We start from the raw sequence: 21508 nt of genomic DNA, 5'->3' as shown, positions 1-21508 counted from the left end.
CCATTCCCATTCTGACATGTCCATCCACAGCCTCCTCTACTGTAAAGATGAAGCCACACTCAGGTTGGAGGAACAACACCTTATATTCCGTCTGGGTAGCCTCCAACCTGATGGCATGAACATCGACTTCTCTAACTTCCGCTAATGCTCCACCTCCCCCTCGTACCCCATCTGTTACTCATTTTTATGCACACATTCTTTCTCTCACCTTTTTCTCCCTGTGTCCCTCTGAATATACCTCTTGCCCATCCTCTGGGTCCCCCCACCCCTTGTCTTTCTTCCCGGACCTCCTGTCCCATGATCCTCTCGTATCCCCTTTTGCCTATCACCTGTCCAGCTCTTGGCTCCATCCCTCCCCCTCCTGTCTTCTCCTATCATTTTGGATCTCCCCCTCCCCCTCCAACTTTCAAATCCCTTACTCACTCTTCCTTCAGTTAGTCCTGACGAAGGGTCTCGGCCTGAAACGTCGACTGTACCTCCTCCTAGAGATGCTGCCTGGCCTGCTGCGTTCACCAGCAACTTTGATGTGTGTTGCTTGAATTTCCAGCATCTGCAGAATTCCTGTTGTTTGCGTTTAAATAGACTACATCTTATGTTTTTAATCCTTCCTGCAGCAGATTACAATTTGTCTTTCAAACCTGTTGTTCTTTTTGTACCTGTATTAAAGCTTCAGGCTCCTTTAAGAGGATCCTGATGTGTATGTGCTGTTGATTGGGGGTGAACATTTAGCTTCCCTGCTCTGTTTTGTATTTCTGCATAGAGTGTAGACAGAATTTAGTAACTGGTCTAAAAGATGGCATCTCTGACAGTTCAACATTCCCTCAACCCTGCACTGGAAACACAGCCTAGAGTTTACTGTTGGGCCATCCAGATATGCCATTGTATTTATAATCTTCTGGCTAAGTGGCAACAATGCTGCCCAATGGAGCATTTTTTTTTGTCTAAACTGACAGAAGCGTAGATGCCAAAACAAGGCAAGGTCTATCCACGGCCTCCTCTACTGTAAAGACGAAGCTGCACTCAGCTTGGAGGAACAACACCTTATATTCCGTCTGGGTAGCCTCCAACCTGATGGCATGAACATTGACTAATGCCCCATCTCCCCCTTGTACCCCATCCATTATTTATTTATATACACACATTCTTTCTCTCTCTCCTTTTTCTCCCTCTGTCCCTCTGACTATACCCCTTGCCTATCCTCTGGGTTTTCCCCCCTCCCCCTTTTCCTTCTCCCTGGGCCTCCTGTCCCTTGATCCTCTCATATCCCCTTTGCCAATCACCTGTCCAGCTCTTGGCTCCATCCCTCCCCCTCCTGTCTTCTCCTATCATTTCCGATCTCCCCCTCCCCCTCCCACTTTCAAATCTCTTACTCGCTCTTCTTTCAGTTAGTCCTGACGAAGGGTCTCGGCCCGAAACGTCGACTGTACCTCTTCCTAGATATGCTGCCTGGCCTGCTGCGTTCACCAGCAACTTTGATGTGTGTTGCAAGGGCTAAGAGAGGCCTTAGCACACTGGAGGGCTGGAGCCATTTGGCATTTCAAGATAAGATAAGGATGCAAATAAAGGATTAGGGTGACCCCTACTTTACTAGTCCTGTTCCTAATTGGCCTTTAATATAGATTCTGTTGGCTATTAATACCTGTATGTACTGTGATTGATTCGAATTTGAATACCCACAAAGTTATTGATTGATTCATCAATATCTGTATCCAACTAGTCAATTTCTGTAAAAAAATGGCATTTCTTTGTTTTAACTTTAGAACTGTTTCTTGACAGGGCCAGCACTGTCCTCCTTGTGCACAAGTCAATAAAGTGAGACTGAGGAATAAATTTGAGTTTTCAGAGCCCAGTTACTCAGTGACTGTAGAATCTTCCTGCTTTCCCTAGTACTACACTTGCCAGTGGAGATAGTATAAGCTGATACAATAGTGCTGTTTAGATAGAAACATTTTGCAGCCAGAGGAGATTCAATTTCGATGCTCATACACTGACCCAGGTGCAAGGTTGCACTGCTCTGGGCGCCAAACTGATTGGAAGAACTTGAGAGCTGCTTTGGGCTGGGCAATGAAATCCAGGCCCAGAGTCAGTCGCCGGACAGCGAAATTTGGGCCTGGAGATTCCAGCTCCAGGAGTGAAATCTGGGCCAGGAGCAAGTTGTTGGGCGGCATGGTCTAGGCCTGGAGCCTTTCGCAGCAGTGGTGCCTAGGTCTTAGTATGAGGTACAATATGCTGTTTAGACAATTTAAACGCCGGCCCAGATTGGAGGCAAGAGCCGATTTCACTTGCCCTCTGCAATGTTCACTCGTCTCTCCAGGGCACGGAGCCTTTCGCTGTCCCGTTGTGGGGACGAGAGCCGATTTCATTTGTTCTTTATGATGTTCATCTCCATGGCACTGGGGCTATGAAGACTGCCCGCTAATATGATGAACTTTGGACTGTGCTTCGTGCCCGCTAATATGATGAACTTTGGACCTGCTCTGGGCTGCACCAGGATTTGGATCTGAGGACTCCATTTTGATTTGCTTCAATTGTTTGCATGACTTGTATTTTGCACATTGAGTGTTGGTCTTTTATTTTTATTTTTCTTTTCTTCTTATTGGTTTTTTTCAGGTTTCTTATTTTGTGGCTACCTGTGAGCAAACAAATCAAGGTTGTATAATTCATATATTTTGATAATAAATGTACTTGAATCTTGAACCACAAACAGACAGGGAATGGAGGGATATGGACCAAGTGCAGGTAGATAGGATTAGTTAGATTGGCACTGGGGTGAATACAGACAGTGGGACATTCCTGTACTGTACTGCCATATACAGACAATGGCCACTTTGAGGTTCACCTGTACACCAATCATGTTGATGTGCAGAAGAGCATCTGAAGTGGTTGGGCTGCAGCAGGAGCAGACCATGACCTTATATTCAGTGGACACTTTGAGTGTATGATTGAATAAAATAATTCTTAATCTTTCACTGAACACACAGCCAAACTGTACATTGTCTTGATGGAAAGGAGAGGGAAGAAAGCAAGGGAGCCGTTCAGGCTGCCTGCTGGACCCTCCCGCATTCTACACCCACAACTGGGAGAGGGCACTCAGATTGTGGGCCTAGAGCATCTTGACCCTGGGAGAAATGTTTGAACTTCCACTCTTGTTTTTATCCCAGTAATATCAAGTCTAAAATTCCATTCTTAAAAGCAGATAAGAAATAATTAGCCCAAGAGAAAACAACAATATTATTCAAATAACACAAGTTTTAATTATCCAGAGTAATAAGCATTGGTACAGTTTAACCTCTAATTTCTTTTTCAGTAAAAATAATATTTCACAATATTCTATAATAAGCTTGTATCTGGGTCTAGAATCAAGAGACCTGTTTTGAACGGACATGGCATTTTGTGTGTATAAGCACTTCTTAGCCAGTTCAACAGACTCTGTATGAATCCAAGCAGTACTAACCCTCAAATTTCTACAGATGTACCATGGAGAGCATTCTAACTGGCTGCCTCACAGTCTGGTGTGGAGGCGCCGCTGCACAGGATTGGAAAAAGCTGCAGAAAGTTGTAAACTCAGCCAGCTCCATCATGGGTACTGGCCTCCCAGCATCCAGAACACCTTCAAAAGGTGGTATCCATGATAAAGGACCCCTGTCACCCAGGACATGCCCTCTTCTCATTGCTAGCATCAAGGAGGAGGTACAGGAGCCTGAAGACACACACTCAACATTTCAGAAGCAGCTTGTTCCCCTCCATCATCAGATGGACAATGGGCCCATGAACACCTCCTGAGAATTTTTCCCTCTCTTTGCACTACTTATTTGATTTTTTCAAGATATATTTGTTGTAATTTATCGTTTTTATTTTCTGTACTGCAATATACTGCTGCCTGCTGCAAAACAGCACATTTCACAACATATGCCGTCATATTAAACCTGATTCGGGTCAGTGAACTGAATATCACAGCCGTACTGCGTCCTGCTCCATACACTATGTATATAAAAAATCAAATCCCCAGTTGACTCTAGTTAAGTTAACCAGTGGACAACTAATATCTATAGAACTGCACCCCTGTTAAAAGGGGGACTAGGTCTACCAGGTAATGTTAGTTGCTAGGGAGAGCTTTTTAATTATTAATAAGATGCCTTAATTCCAACCAAGCAAGGCTGTCAAAATAAAGTAAATGTCAATTTTGTGTGTGAACATCATCACTAGTATTGAAACAGAAAATGGCAGAAAGACTCAACAGGTCAGATAGCATCTGTGAAGACAGAAACAGAATTAAAATTTCAGGCTGATTTCTGATTTTGCTTCAAATTTCCAGCATGTCAGGATGTCCCTTTAGAACAGGGATGAGGAGGAAATTCTTTTGCCAGAGAATGGTGGATCTGTGGAATTCACTTCCAGAGCCATCTCTGGAGGCCAAGTCATTGAGTATATTAAAGCAGAGGCTGATACATAATTAGTGAGGGGGTCAAAAGTAACAGAGAGAAGGCATGAGAATGGGACTGAGAGGGATCAAATGGCAAAGCAGAATCGATGGGCTGAAAGGCCTAGTTCTGCTCCTATATCTTATTTTATGTGCAGTTTAATGATTTGCAGTCACAAGGTTTCTTGTGTGAGATGTGTGTGGTGGGTCTAAAGGGTTAAAAGGGGAATCAAGTCTTTCCCCTCTGGTACATTTTGCAGTGTCTTGCCTTTTTGTCTAAACAGGATAAGCAACTGAATATTCCACAACAGACAAGAGAGACTGCAGATGCTGGAATCTGGAGCAACAAGTAACATGTTGGAGCTCATTTTGGGCCACAAGTTTCAAGCTGAAACATTGATGATTACTTTCCCCTAACAGTAGTTGCTCAAGTCTCGAGTCTCTCCAGCATATTGTTTGCAACTCAATATTATATAGGTAGGCATGGCCCTGATTTCCAGTCAGATCCCATAACTCACATTGGTTCAGTTTTTATTTCTCACATTTTCAAAATTCCTCAACCTAGAGGCCATCAAGTCAATGACAGCTGTCACAGCAAATCCCCTCAGCCCCATTCCCCATGCTATTACCCTGTCTCTCACATGCTGATCAATTCCTTCACCATCCACCTACACTAGGGGTAACTTACAGCAGAGAATTAACTAGTTAAACTGCATATCTTTGGGATATGGAAGGAAACCAGAAAACCAGGGAGTGGTGGGTGCATGGAACACACTGCTGGGGTTGGTGGTAGAGGCAGATACGTTAGGGGCATTTAAGAAACTGTTAGATAGTCACATGAATGATAGAAAAATGGAGGGCTATGTGTGAGGGAAGAGTTAAACTTATTTCAGAATAGGTTAAAAGATTGGCACAACATTGTGGGCCAACAGGCCTGTACTGAGCTGTAAAGTTCTATAAACACAAGGAATTCTGCTGACGCTTGAAATCCAGGGCAACATAACACAAAATGCTGGAGGAATGTAGCAGGTCAGGCAGCATCTGTGGAAATGAATAAATTGTTGACATTTCAGGCCAAGATACTTCATCAGGATGGGAAAGAAAGGGGGTAGATGCCAAAATAAAAAGGTGGTGGGGGGAGGGAAAGGAGGCTGGCTAGAAGGTGATAGGTGAAGCCAGGTCAGTGGGAAAGGCAAAGGACTGGAAAAGAAGGAATCTGATAGGAGAGGAGAGTGGACCATGGGAGAAAGGGAAGAAGGAGGCTATGTTTTATTCACAGGGAGAAAATGCAAACTTCACATAGACAGCACTGGAGGTCATTAACTGCTGCTCCACTGTGCAATCCCTACTTTAAGAAATTTTAAAATTAACCCGAAGTTGCTTCTAATGAGGTCCAATACTGAGCCAGATTAGGAGGTTGGTTAAAGAGTAGGTTTTAACAATGAGGGAGAGGCAGAGAAGGTTAGTTATGGAGTTCCAGTTCAAAACTCCTACATCAGTAACAAATGCACTTCCCCTATCCTTCCTTACAATATCACCTTCCTTGCAGTGTCTCTATAAAGTTCCACAGGTTTACAGCACTTGTACTTCGAGATGTGTGTTGGATTGTAATAAGTACATTTGTCATATTTGCTGCCAGAGATTTTTTCCGGATGGAGATGACTAATATGAGCAGGCATAATTTTAAAGTGATTGGGAGGTGGGTTGGAAACTTAAGAGGGAGGTTTTTTTCGTGTGTGTTTTTTTTTACACAGACTGGTGGTAGAGGGGGATCCATCAGGAACATTTAAAAGACTCTTAGATACGCACATTGATGAAAGTAAAATGGAAGGAAGGGTTAGATTGATCTTTGAGTAGTTTAAAAGGTTGCCACAACATTGTGGGCCGAAGGGCCTGCAACACATGTTCTGTATTCATTAATCCGGCCATCCTTTCTCACTCTTTCTCTGTGTATCAGCTACTGCTCAACCATCACCCATCTGCTTGATAACATTCTGACATCCTGCTTAAACAGCAATTTCATTTTAAGATTCTCACCCTCCTTTTTAAATTCTGCCATGGTCCCTGATCTCATTTTTAATCTTCATCTTGTACACCTTTATCAAGTCGGCTCAGCTGCCCATCTTCCTGCAATGTTCTGGTTAATACTGTTACTCTTGTATCCTGTTGTCTCCTTATGTGATTTGGCCTCAAACCTTGTTTAGAAACAGTCCTGTAAAATGCTTTGTGATATCATGTCCTCTTCAATGCAGGTTATTGTTGCATTCCAATCTAGACCTAGATCTGAATGTATGATTCCTATCTCTGTGCCATGGTTTGAACAGGAATGAGATACGGTCAGTAAAGTAAGGTCAAACATTGCCGCACAAGTACACGCAGGACTGGATTCAGTCTACGTAATCATAAAACATAAGCAAATCTGATGGATACAGATGTAGAACTATGTCCATTAGTTAGAGAATTCCTTCATGCTAGTTAGAGCAGGAAACAAAGACTGAATGGATGGCAAGTGTTACACTGTTTTGCAGAATCAAACAACAGCAGGGATTACTACACACCAGCCTGGATTAGGTGTTTGGAATGATAAGACTAGACTGTCTCCTGGCTCCTCGCGTTTCTCATATTTTCTTATAACACAGGAGGAGACCTAGAATGCTAACCCTGTCTCTCCACTTACATTTCCTTCTGGATCTTTGGCCCATCTAGAGAATGCTGGTCTCTCACAACAATCCAATTTCTTTACGGCCCATTCCCTCACATATGCCCACCAACCTGCATCTTGGTTCTCCTGCCACCCATCTGCAATATACAGTAGCCAGTGAACCACTGTCCCACCATACGTCATCTTCCCCCAGTATTACTCAAGATTTTAGGGTGGCACGGTGGCTTAGTGCAATTCCCACTGCTGCTTATAAGGAGATTGTACGCTCTCCCCATGATCCCATGAGTTCCTGCCGGTTCTCCAGTTTACCCCCAAACATATGGGTTAATTAGTCACATGGGTGCAATTGGGTAGCATAGGCTGTTACCCTTAATTAAAAAATGATTAATAGAGACCCATAGAGCTGTATAGTATGGAAACAGGCCCTTCAGTCCATCCAATCTATGCCAACAAGAAGCCCCCATTTCCACTCATACTATTCTCTTCATATTCCAATCAACTCCTCCCAGATTCTACCACTGACCTACACACTAGAGACATTTTACAGTGGCCAATTAACCTAACAACCCATGCCTTTGGGATGTGGGAAGAAACTAGAGCACCTGGGGGAAATCTGTGTAGATACAGAGATTTTCCAGCCAGTGCCCGGGGTCAGGATCAAACCCAGGTCAGCTGCGCTATGAAAAAACAGCTCTATCAGATACGCCATTGTGCCTCCACTATTTGGCAAAAGGTAATTGTCCTGTGCTGTTCAAGATGCATCATTGTCTGTAAAAACCATGCGGAGCAGTCTACAAAGGAGAAGTCATCTTCACTGTTTAATTGGAATTAAAATTGATAGGAATTTAAAAACAGACTCAGACACAAACTTCTTCAAATGCAGCACTCGAATGTTTGACTGTAATTTAAGTATAAGGAATGCTGCCTGTGAACTCAACAGCACACATGCATTGTTGATAGCAACTCTCTCCAATGAAGAGATACTCTCAGTTTGGCAGAAGGAAGTAGCTCTGGGATGAGTTGAAAGTTGTCAAAGGGACCTGTCCTTACTGTCCACTTCTCTGCCACCAGCCCCTCCCACCTTCTCAGTGAAGGGGCTCCTGTTCATCAAATATATTCACATCAGAAAGGACAAGGTTTAATCCCCTTCCTTTCTCTGTCGTAGCAGCACAAGGAATCTGTCACCAATTGTTCATTAATGCTGAGACTTCTTCTCAACATCTCTCCATGGCTCAGACAATAATCGCAGTCCCCCTGGGCCCAGGGGCCACTATCATCCTCTTCTCCTCAGGCTGTCTGGGGTTGTTTCTTCCTCATGATGGGGCATCTGAAAGGAAGAGAGAGGAGAGAATGTGTAAGGAAGGTAAAACTTGTTCTATGCCTTCCAGACTCTGGAGTCATACAGAAGCCCAAACTGGAGAAAGCTTCCACCAATGTTCTAATCCAATGTTTCCACCTTATCTATGATGAATGAAGATCTATTGAGCTCAGTCTGACACCTTCATTTTTATAAATTCTCATTTATAGGATGTATCCTATAGTGAGCCAAGTCTAGGACCAGAGGGCACAGCCTCATAATAGAACAGGGGTTCCCAATGTGGAGTCCACAGACCCCTTGCTTAATGGAACGGGTCCATGGCATAAAAAGGGTTAGGAACTCCTGGAATAGAAGGACATCCCATTAAAACAGAGATGAGGAGGAATTTCTTTAGCAGAGGATGGTGAATCTGTGGAATTAATTGCTATAGAGGACTGTGGAGGCCTAGTCAATGGGTATATTTAAAACAGAGGTTATTAGGCTCTTGATTAGTAAGGGCATCAAAGGTTATGGGGAGAAGGCAGGAGAATGGAATTCAGGGGGATAATAAATCAGCCATGATGGAATGCCAGAGCAGATTCGATGGGCTGAATGGCCTAATTCTGCTCCTATGTCTTGTGGCCTCATTTGACCCTCAGCACTCCATCTGGGTGTTTCCGATTACAACCAGGAGGAGGTCAGTTGGCCCACCTATGCTGACTCCTAGTACAGTGATGCCATTTCGACCTTGCAGATACAAGTGACTGCAGATGCTGCAACGTGGTGCAAAAAAAAAAGAGCTATTAGAAACATAGAAAATAGGTGCAGGAGTAGGCCATTCGGCCCTTCGAGCCTGCACCGCCATTTATTATGATCATGGCTGATCATCCAACTCAGAACCCCGCCCCAGCCTTCCCTCCATACCCCCTGACCCCTGGAGCCACAAGGGCCATATCTAACTCCCTCTTAAATATAGCCAATGAACTGGCCTCAACTGTTTCCTGTGGCAGAGAATTCCACAGATTCACCACTCTCTGTGTGAAGAAGTTTTCCCTAATCTCGGTCCTAAAAGGCTTTGGAGGAATTCAGTGGCTCAGGCAGCATATGTGGATGGAAAGCTGGTCAGGACTCTGCAGGAAATATCAATCATCTTTCTGTCTCCATAGTTGCTGCCTGATGCACTGAGTCCCTCTAAGTTTGTTTTTTCCGTCCCATTGGGACCCTTCCCCCTCTTATTTCCATGTAAGACCTTATTCTCTCAATGTCAATCAATTCCACTTTGGTTCTTTTGCCCCTTCGCTAAGAACCCTCAAAACCCCAGTCCTCTCTTCATTCCTATAATGAAGGAGGGAGTGCAGGAGCCTGAAGTCACACACTCAATGTTTTAGGGATAGCCTCTTCCCCTCCGCCATCAGATTTCTGAATGGACAATGGACCATACCTCATTTCTTGCTCTTTTGGTTCTACTTTTAATGTGTTCATTGTAATTTACAGTAATTTTAACCTATCGCACTGTACTGCTGCCACAAAGCAACAGATTTCACGACTATGTTAGTGATAATAAACTTCTGATGCAGAGCACCAGGGGAGAGCCATGTAGTGAAAGGAGAATGTGAAACGGAGAAACGGCTTTCTCCCTTATTATGTCGAATACTGGGTGAACGAGTAGTCTTTGGGGTACTGCAAGTCTGTGTCTTTGCTGTTGCTTTGCTGCACACTTGAGTGTTTGGTGGTGGGTGCCAATGTTTTTTTTGCTGGTGGGGGAAGGGGAGCTGAGGGAGCATTGTGGGGTTCTACCATTTAACTGTCATTCATCCTTTGGGGACACTCCTCTGTTTTCGTGGACAGTTGTGAAGAAAAAGCACTTCAGGATGTATATTGTATACATTTCTCTAATATTAAATGTACGTTTGAAACCTTTGAAACATTACTCAGACAGCACCTGAGGTCAGTATTGAGCCTGGGTCTAGGACCCATGAGGCAGCAGTTCTGACCGATGATACGAAAATAATGGAGAGGGGGAATTATTTTTTTGAATTTTTACCATCCCTTTGTAAAAATAAATGCTTCTTGACTCAATCCTGAACTTCCTGGCTCAAATTTGAAGATTAAGTTTATCTCCCAGTATTCTATACCCACATCAGAGAATGTAGTTTTCCGTATCTACTTCCTTTAACTATTCTGAACACTGATCAGATCAGATCACCCCACTATCATAAAGAAATACAAGACAGATTTTTGTCCTCAGTTTTCAAGCCCAGGCAGCAACCTAATGAATATCCACTCTCATTGTTGTTCCTGAGAAACTGCTCCCTTTGCAATCACGATATACAGACTGACATGAAATTAACTTTTTTAACAACTTACGGCTTTCAATAATTTGTGTTTCCAATGTGTTTCAGTCCTCCACACTACTAACTTTTTATTTGGAATATATTCTAATTTACGTTTCTTTGGTCTTGGCAGCACAGTAGCATCGCAGTTAGTGTAATGTTTTACAGCACCAGGGATCAGGATATTGGGGCTCAATTCCCACAGCTATATGTAAGGAGAGTTTACATTTTCCCATCGCCACCAGCTGCTCCAGTTTCTTCCCACATTCCAGAAATGTATGGGTTAGTAAGTAGTGGGCATGCTGTGTTGGCACCAGAGGTGTGGCTGCTTCCAGCTCATCCTCAGACTGTTGATTGTTAACAATACATTTCACAATATATTTCAATATTTTGATGCATATATGACTAATAAAGCTAATCTATCTTCTCTGTTGGAGATAGCCACATCTTTCCACATCTTGTGATCGATGCTGACAAAATTTCTCCCCACAGTTTGGCTTGCTGGGTTCCTCCAGCAGATATGCAGAGAAAATTTACAAATTTTGAGTACCTGAGTTATAACGAAAGGTTGAACAGGTTAGAACTTTATTCCTGGAAAGTAGAAGATTGAGGGGAGATCTGATAGAAATAAACAGAATTTTGAGGAGTATAGCGGACTTTTTCTACTGAGGTTGGGTGAGACTAAAACAAGAGGGTGAAAAATGAAATGTTTAAGGGGAACATGAGGGGTAACTTCTTCACTCAGCATGTGTGAGCGTGCAGAATAAGCTGCCAGAGAAAGAAGTGGATGCAGGTTTGATTTAAGAAAAGTTTGGATAAATAAATAGATGGGAGAAGTATGGAGGGCTATGGTCCAGGTGCAGGTCAGTGGGACTAGGCAGATTAACAGTTCAGCATGGACTAGATGGGCTGAAGGGCCTGTTTCTATGTTGTAGTGTACTATGACTCTCTGACTCCGGATTCCACCACCTACGATCACTGTGTGTCACATAAACTTCTTTTAGTCTTAATTTTACTTAGTTAATCAATGTTTTTATTTTCTATTGTAATTTCCTGCTATTGTATAACAGTTAGTACTCTCCAAAACTTGCTTAGTTGTACTGTTTGCTGACATCATGAAAATTCACTAATTACTCACACACAAAACTTTGTGTCTGCTGCAGACTTGCATATGGCATTCCATTCAAGCTATTAATACAGTCTGAGAACAGAATCCAGTAGAACGTTACTTAGTAGCTTCTACTATTCAAAGCACCTACTCTTTATTCTTCATTGAGTATAGCTATTATTTATTTATTGAGATACAGCATGGAATAGGCCCTTCCAGCTCTTCGAACTGCGCCGCCCAACAAACCCCCGATTTAACCCTAGCCTAATCATAAGACCATAAGATATAGGAGCAGAATTAGGCCATTTGGCCCATTGAGTCTGCTCCGCCATTTCATCATAGCTGATCTAATTTTCCTCTCAGCTCCAATCTGCCTTCTCCCTGTATCCTTTCATGCCTTGACTAATCAAGAACCTTTCAACCTTTGCCTTAAATTTATGTAAAGGTTTGACCTCCACAGCTGCCTGTGGCAAAGAATTCCACACATTCACCACTCTGGCTAAAGAAATATCTCCTCATGTCTTTTTTTAAAAGGATATACCTCTATTCTGAGGCTGTGGCCTCTGGTCCTAGACTCTCCCACCATAGGAAACATCCCCTCCACATCCACGCTATCAAGGCCTTTCTCCATTTGATAGGTTTCAATGAGGCCACCCCTCATTCTTCTGAATTCCAGCCAATACAAGCCCAGAGCCATCAAACACTCTTCATATGACAAACCGTTTAATATTGGAATTATTTTCGTGAACCTCCAGTTTCAGCACATCCTTTCTAAGATGAAGGGCCCAAAACTGCTCACAATACTCCAAGTGAGGCCTCACCAATGCTTTATAAAATTTCAAAATTACATTCTTGCTTTTATATTCCAGTCCTCTTGAAATGATTGCTAATATCACATTTGTCTTCCTCACTATAGACTCGACCTGCAAATTAACCTTCAGGGAATTCTTTACAAAGACTTTCAAGTCCCTTTGAACCTCAGTTTTTTGTATTTTCTCTCCATTTAGAAAATAGTCAACCCTATCATGTCTTCTACCAAAGTGCATGACCATACACTTCCTGGCAGTGTATTCCATCTACCATTTCTAAGCCCATCTGTAGCCTCTCTACTTCCACAAAACTACCCCCCTCCAGTTATCATCATATTGTCTGCAAGCTTTGCAACAAAGCCATCAATTGTGTCATCCAAATCATTGACATATAATGTAAAAAGAATGAGTCCCAATATAGACCCTCGTGGAACACCACTAGTCACCGGCAGCCAGCCAGAAAAGGCTTCCTTTATTCCCACTCTTCCCTCCTGCCAATCAGCCGCTGCTTTATCCATACTAGAATCTTTCCTGTAATACCATGTTAAGCAGACTCATGCATGGCACCTTGTCAAAGGCCTTCTGAAAATCCATGTACACAACATGAACAGATCCTCCTTTGTCTATCCTGCTTGTTATTTCTTCAAAGGATTCCAACAGATTTGTCAGGCAAGATTTTCCCTTGAGACTGACTACATCCCATTTTATCATCTGCCTCCAAGTGCCCTGAGACCTTATCCTTAATAATCAACTCCAACATCTTCCCAACCAGTCAGACTAACAGGTCAACAGTTTCCTTTCTTCTGCCTCTCTTCCTTCTTGGAGAGGAGTAACTATTTGCAATTTTCCAGTCTTCTGGAACCATTCCAGAATCTAGTGATTCTTGAAAGACCGGTGCGCATGTGCCGGTCGTGCATGCAGCCTGTTACAGCCATTCCAGACCGGTTTACTTCTTACTTTTTAACTTACATTATGTTTTGTATTTTTTTTCACGGTAACACGTCGAAGCTGCACCCTCACATGCTGGTAGAGAGAGTTTTATTTGGGTTTTTAGTGCTGGAAATAGTTACATTCCGACACGTCTCATTAGCGGGACAGAAGCATGGTCGCATTGTGTATTCCAGGGACCAGCTGATTGAGCTTATGCCGGCTGGTTTAGCGAGCAGAGCGGTGGACACCCCTGCTGAAATCCGGAGGAAAACACACAGAGGATGCAGAGGGGGATCACAAAGTCGAGGAAAGAGGACCGGGTCGAGACAACAGAGACTTATGGAGAAGAGGAGTTCGGTGGGTAATAAAATGGACGAGTTTCATGGCGCCAGCCAGGCGTCAGAGAACATTTCAGGAGTGCAGTGTTATGTGCTTTACTGGAACGGGGCTGCACGAGACATACCCGATCAAAACTTCTCCATGGACGGCTTCCAGACTGTTCTGGCTGACCAGAAGTGCACTGAGACCGGTAAGTGTAAAGGAGTTGGGTGCTTACTGTTCTGGTTAACAACAGATGGTGCAATCCGGGTCATATTACGATAGAGGAACACGTTTGTAGACCGGATATTGAACTTTTTACTGTTGGATTTCGGCCATATTCCACCAAGATACAACACTGGGCGGCACGGGAGGTCATTCCTGCCTGTGGCCATCGAACTTGCAGCTCCTCCCATGGAGGGTCAGACACCCTGAGCCAATAGGCTGGTCCTGGATTTATTTTCCATCTGGCAGAGTTTGCATTTTGTTGCTTGATAGTTTGTGGTTTTTGTATTGCTATATTTATGCTCTATTCTTGATTGGTGCGGCTGTAACAAAACCCAATTTCCCTCGGGATCAATAAAGTATATCTATCTATCTATCTGTCTAATGCCTCTGCAATCTCTTCAGCTACCTTGTTTAGAACTCCAGGGTGTGGACCATCCGGTCCAGGTGACTTACCTACATTCAGACCTTTCAGTTTCCCAAGAACCATTCCCTGGTAATGGTAACTTCACACACTTTATGACCCTTGACACCTGGAACTTCCACCATACTATTAGTGTCTTCCACCGTGAAGACCATAATCACAGGGCAATTTACAAGATCTGTTAACCTACCAACCGATACATCTTTGAACTGTGGGAGGAAACTGGAGCAACTGGAGAAAACCCATAGGGAGGACGTACAGTTGCCTTCAGATGACATTGGAATTGAACTCTGAACCCCAATGCCCCGAGTTGTAATAGCATCGCACCATGGTGCCCAGAAATTTAAAACAGAGGTTGATAGGTTCTTGATAGGGTGTCAAAAGTTATGTGGAGAAGGGTGGAGAACAAGGTTGGGAGGAATAATAAAATCAGCCATGATGAAGTGGTAGAACAGATTCAATGGGATAAATGACCTAATTCTGCTCCTATGTCTTATGGTCTTCCCTGTGTCTTAGCTCTTAACTTCCAATTTAAATATAAACCTGCCTTAACAATTATTGTCCAGTAGCACTCACATCTACGGTGATGAAGATCTTGGAAAGTTTGGTTATTTCTTGAATCAACTCCTGCCTAAACAAGTACCTGGACTCAGCAATTTGCCTATCACCACAATAGGTCTACAATGGATATGATCTCATTGGCACCTCACACAGCTTGGGATCACCTGGATAATACTAATACTCATATCAGGCTGCTGTTCACTGACTACAGGTCAGTGTTTAACACAATCATTCCTACAATTCTCATCAAAAAGCTCCAAACCTCTGCCTCTGTACCTCTGTCTGCAAATGGATCCTCAGCTTCCTCACCGGAAGACTACAGTCTGTGCAGATCGGAAATAACATCTCCACCTTGGTAATAATCAACTCTGGTGCATTTCAGGGATGCGTGCTTAGCACTGCTCTACTCTCTCTGCACCCATGACTGTGTGGCCAGGCATAGCTCAAATGCCGTCATTAAGTTTGCTGATGATTGCTATTTTGCTCAACAAATTGGCTATTGTTGGCAGAATTTCAGATGATGACAAGAAGACATACAGGAGCGAGATAGATCAATTGGCTGAGTGGAGTTGCAGCAACAACCGTGTACTCAACATTAGTAAGACCAAGGAATTGATCGTGGACTTCAGAAAGGGTAGGACAGAGGGCACACACACTGGACCTCATCGACGAATCAGTGGTGGAAAGGGGGAGCAATTTCAAGTTCCTGGGTGTCGACGTCTCTGAGGATCTATCCTGGCCCAGCATGTTGATGTAGTTACAAAGAAAGCATGACAGTGGTTATATTTCTTTAGGAGTTTGAGTAGATTTTGTTTGTCACCAAAGATATTTGGAAATTTCTACAGATGTAACATGCAGAGCATTCTGACTGGCTGCATCACCACCTGGTATGGGGGTGGAGGGGCACTGCACAGGATTCAAACAAACTGCAGAAAATTATAACTCAGCTCCATCATGGGCTTTAACCTCCCCAGCATCCAAGTTATCTCCAAGGAGTGATGCCTCAAAAAGGCGGCATCCATCATTAAGGATCCAATTGATTCAAAGTACGTTTATTATCAAAGTATATCTACAGTATACAACCCTGAGATTAGTCTTCCCCACAGACAGGCACAAAACAAAGAAAACCATGGAACCCATTCAAGGAAAAGTATCAACCCCTCCCTCCCATGCACAAATAGCAAAACTACGAGTGAAAAGCACAGAATATAAAACACCAAACCACAAAATCATCATCGAAACAGTCCAGGCATATTGAATTCAGCTCAGTTCTATTCCACCTTGCACTGTGTTGTTTGTTATCTGCAGGCCGCCTCAATCAGAATTGCACAAAACAGCAAAAAAAGGAGCGTCCCAAAACCAGAAGCACATCATAATGTGTCCAGTCCACAAACCGTGTCAATTGAACATTGTCCAAAACCCAGGACCCCAGCAGCATCGAGGGGGAGAGAGAGAGAGACCAGGGACCCTCCTCTGGGGGTGGCGAGCGAGAGGGAGGCAGAGAGTGTCACACACAGACACCCTCCGGGAGCAGTGAGTTGGAGGGAGGGAGAGACTGTCAGATGTAGACATCTTCCTCTGGGAGTAGCGAGCGAGAGGGAGGGAGAGTGTCACATGCAGACACCTTCCTCTGGCAGCAGTGAGTGAGAGGCAGATAAATGCATTGAACACCTGCTAGCCTTCTTCTCTCATATCAATGATTTCAATCTTTCTTGATACTTTAATCGGTGAATCAGTGAGAAATGGAGTTAATCTAGTAGTGTTCCTCAGGGGCCGGTATTGGGTCTGCTACTTTTCAGATTGTTTATTGATGATTTAGATAATGGAATTGATGACTTTGTGGCAAAGTTTGTGGATGATACAAAGATAGGTGGAGGGGTAGGTAGTGCTGAGGAAGCAATGCGATTGCAGCAGGACTTAGAAGAATTGGAAGAATGGGCAAAACAGTGGCAGACGGAATACAGTGTTGGGAAATGTATGATAATTTATTTTGGTAAAAGTAACAATAGTGCGGACTATTATCTAAATGGGGAGAAAATTCAAACATCAAAGGTGCAGAGGGACTTGGGAATCCTTGTGCAAGACTTCCAGAAGGTTAATTTATAGGTTGAGTCTCTGGTAAAGAAAGCAAATGCAATGTTGGCATTTATTTAAAGGGGAATAGAATATAAAAACAAGGAGATAATGCTGAGCCTTTATAAGACACTAGTCAAGCCGCACTTGGGAGTACTGTCAACAGTTTTGGGCCCCGTATCACAGAAAGGGTGTGTTCTCATTGGAGAGAGTCCAGAGGAGGTTCACAAGGATGATTCCAGGAGTGAAGGGGTTAACATGTGAGGACCGTATGGCAACTTTGGGCCTGTACTCACTGGAATTTAGAAGAATGCGTGGGGATCTCATTGAAACCTACTAAATGTTTAAAGGACTCGATTAGGTTGATGTAGAGAGGAAGTTTCCTGTGGTGGGGGTAGTAAGGCGGATCAACACCTCCACCCACTAACTCCACCACTACTTGATTATTTCCCATCAGTCACCTAATGGACAGACGCTCAATCTATGTAGCTTATGTATTTATTTATTGTGGCTTTTGTATGTTTTGAGTGCTGTATCGGATCTGGAGTTACGATTATTTCATTCTCCTTACACTTGCGTATAGGAAATGATATGAAACAGTCTTGAACCTTAAAATAACACATTTGGTGACAATGTCAGAAAAACAAAGTCACAAAGAAAAGGAAAAGATCCTGAGTGGTCCAGCTTGCTCAGGTGTCCAAGTGCTCAGAATGAAACATTGCCTATTGCACTAGATCAGGCAGTGTGTTCCAGATTCCAACCACCAACTGGGTGGAAAAAATTCCTCCTAAGATCCCCTCCAGACCTCTTTACCACCAAGTCAAGTTCAAGTTTATCGTCATTCAACTGTACAAATGTATATCACCAAACGAGACAACATTCCTCCGGACCAAGGTGCACAACACAGTACATACAGCTCTCACACAACACACAAAGTGTCCCACCAAACGAGAGAACATTCCTCCGGACCGAGGTGCACAACACAGTACATACAGCTCTCACACAACACACAAAGTGTCCCACCAAACGAGACAACATTCCTCCGGACCAAGGTGCACAACACAGTACATACAACTCTCACACAACACACAAAGTGTCCCACCAAACGAGACAACATTCCTCCGGACCAAGGTGCACAACACAGTACATACAACTCTCACACAACACAAACTAATATTATCAGAAATAAATTAATAAATAATAAAGTGCATATATGATACAAGTTGAAAGGTAAACAGTAGAACCCTATTGATGCTTCATATGTGATGAGGAATTCAGTCGTCTTACTGCCTGGGGGAAGAAGCTATTTCCCATCCTTACAGTCCGTTTCCTAATGCTCCGGTGGCTCCTGCTTGATCATAGGAGGGGCAAAAGAATTGTTGGGCAGATAGGAGGGATCACTGGCACCCTAAGCACATAATCTCTAGTTTTCGAAGGTGATGAACCTATGGAATGTGTTTCCAAGATGGCACAAACAAAAGTTTTGTTGGCATGTGACATGCAGTGCTGCCCCCACCCCTCCCCCACACATTCCTCTTTCAGCCCCACTCATAATAAAAAGATATACAATTGGTCATCTTTACTGCCAAATGAAGCAACAATTATTTTACAACCCAAGAGCAGTGAAATGTTTTTATAGGAAGCACCTCATGCTGGCTTGGCACCGGCTAGACAACTGCAAGAATGCACACTGTTGAATGATAGATCTTGAAATCCTCGCAGACCTGGTGTACACATCAGTATCTGGATAGCAAACAGTTACGGCAACAATTGTATTTAGAACTGATGTTATTTCCAATTGTCTTAAAAATATTAATATTGATAATTTTTGAGCTGGCTTTCTAAAATGCCTCATTTATTTTAATCTGTCTTGTACATTTTGATGAACAGTAAAACAATGAATACACACAAGTCAGCAACAGAACTCATTCTTTTTCCTTAAAATGGTCAATAATTATTTTTACAAATTCATTAATCAATGATAATCTCTGCTCAAAATTACCATGTCAGGTGAGAGAATTTTTATGGAGTTATTGTTAATTTGGGCACACACTCTCAAGATTCACCACTTCTGCCCTGAATTCTGGCATCTTTACCTCAGGGGATAGTTTCCTGCAGATTTCCTGGGTTGTATGTGGTAACCCTGCTCTCAGAATCTGTGTTCCGACTGCAAATAACTTAAATTCAGTCAATGAGTCACAATGGGATCACTTGCAACATCTTAGGAACTAAGGCAAGGGGGATGGTTCAGGGAATACATGTGAGGGCAATGATACAGTAGGGCTGAGTTAATAGATTAGTATACAGGCCTCTGACTATCTGGAGACAGATGTTCAAAACACATTACAGCAGCTGGAGAATTAACAATTCGAGTGCTTAAATAAAGCTGAGAAAAAATGCTAATCTTGGGAATGTGACCAGAATATAATGGATTTACAGTATATCAGGGATCACAGAGACAGTAGTTTTACAACAGAGAAACAGGTCCCTCGGCACAACACGTCTACACTGATCATGAATTCACTCATCTCACTTTCCAGGATTTGCTCTGTAGCTTCCTTGTCCTAGTGATACAAATGTCAAGAAGTGTAGAGGAGGCTTGACTCAAATGCAGAGCAGCACAGATGACTTAGCAGTGAGTAATATAAAACAAATTGCAAAATAACAAGCCACGAGGAATCACAAAACTTGAGAGAATGGATACTTAACACAATAAGGTAACTGAAGCCTAGGAACAACCAGTTGAGACTGGCTGGTTCAATGGGCAAACAAGGAGCATGGCTGGGAACTGGGTTTAAATAGGCTGCAGGTGATGAGTTGAAATGAGTGGGAGGTGACTCCTTTTAGTTGGGTGGAGGCTGGGTGTGCAGGCTTGTTCAGTTCATTAGCTCCCTTTAGGAAAGGTGAGCTGCCATCCTTACCTAGTCTGATCCCCAGGCTCACCTCATTCTCATTGACTCCATAGTATGGCTAGGTTCGATCCTGACCTCTGGCACTGTCTGTGTGGAGTTTGCATATTCTCCCGGCTTGGGTTAGTGGGTTAATTTACCGCCATTAGCAATCTTTATACAGGGACTGATGGGAGCATCAGGAAATGGTTCATGGGCATGCAACAACATAATTGGGCAAATGGGACTGATGTTATTTTTCAGAGCTAGCAGAAACTCAATGGGCTGAATGGCTTCCTATGTTGTAATGAAATATACACACTGGAGCAATTATGGATGGATGTTGACCTCTATAATGACATGAGGTGGTATTGACAGGTGAAGTGAGGAGGTAATAGATGGCAAATACAGTTCCAGTGTGGGAAAATGTGACATTAGCCATATTGGCAACAAAAAAGGAAGCACTGAGAGATTGCAGCGGGATCTGAGTATCCCAATGTGTGAATTGCAGAAGATTTGTATGCTGGCACAGTAAGTAATTAGATTAGATTAGCTTTATTTGTCACCCATACGTTGAAAGATACAGTGAAATGTGTCATTTTGCCTCAACGACCAGCACAGTCTGAGAATGTGCTGAGGCAGTCTGCAAGAGTCACCATCTTTCTGGCACCAACATAGCATGCCCACAACTCACTACCCCTAACCCATACAGTATGTCTTTGGAATGTGGGAGGAAACCTACACGATCACAGGAAAAATGTACAAACTCCCTACTGAGAGCAGCAAGAATCAAACCCTGATCGGTGATTATTGTAAAGTGATTGTGCTAAAGCTACGCTACCATGCTGCCCACCACTATTAATTAGGAAGAATTACAGAACGTTATTGTTCATGGCTAGCAGAATTGAATACAAAGGTTATGCTTTGGTTATGTAGAGCATGGTGAGACCATGTCTGTCTTGGTGTACAGTAATAGTCTTCTAAGGATGATGTTCAGACAAGGTTTACTGAACAGCAGGACCAGGGGGATTGTGATATGTCCTGGGGCTGCAGTGCTCACAGGGGATTATGATTTACAGAATGCTTCTGACAAAGATGACAAAGATGACAAGGCTGACAAACCACATGCCTGTAGTGGTGGAGACAGTTTTCAGCATTGTTAGAAGACAGGCTGACTGGCAGAAGGCAGAACATGGGGACAGGAGGGCTGCCCGTCATCAGTGGAGTCATGGAGGGCTGCCCGTCATCAGTGGAGTCATGGTAGCATAGTGGTTAGTGTGATGCTATTACAGCTTGGGGTTTCAGAGTCTGGAGCTTGGCTCTGATGTCCTCTGAAAGAAGTCTGAATGTACTTCTCATGAGCACATGGGTGTCCTTTGGGTTCTCCGGTTTCCTCCCACATTCCAAAGATGTACCAGTTCATTATAAATTGTAAATTGTTGTGATTAGGCTTGAGTTAA

General features: G+C 43.3%; 1 protein-coding gene across 1 annotated transcript in view; it reads right to left on the bottom strand.

Annotated features, from left to right (window-relative positions):
- Positions 1-3251: 3251 nt before the first annotated feature.
- fosb (FBJ murine osteosarcoma viral oncogene homolog B) overlaps positions 3252-21508 on the bottom strand; it is a 138471-nt gene continuing 120214 nt past the window's right edge. The window contains exon 11 of the mRNA XM_072270292.1: positions 3252-8409. Coding sequence (XP_072126393.1) covers positions 8370-8409 — 40 coding nt within the window. The 3' untranslated portion in view covers positions 3252-8369. The remainder of the gene's footprint in view (positions 8410-21508) is intronic.

The sequence above is a fragment of the Mobula birostris genome, chromosome 10 (genome assembly GCF_030028105.1).
Source record: "Mobula birostris isolate sMobBir1 chromosome 10, sMobBir1.hap1, whole genome shotgun sequence".
NCBI lineage: Eukaryota > Metazoa > Chordata > Chondrichthyes > Myliobatiformes > Myliobatidae > Mobula > Mobula birostris.
Note: the sequence above shows the minus strand (reverse complement) of the source record. Positions and strands in the feature narration are given on the sequence as shown.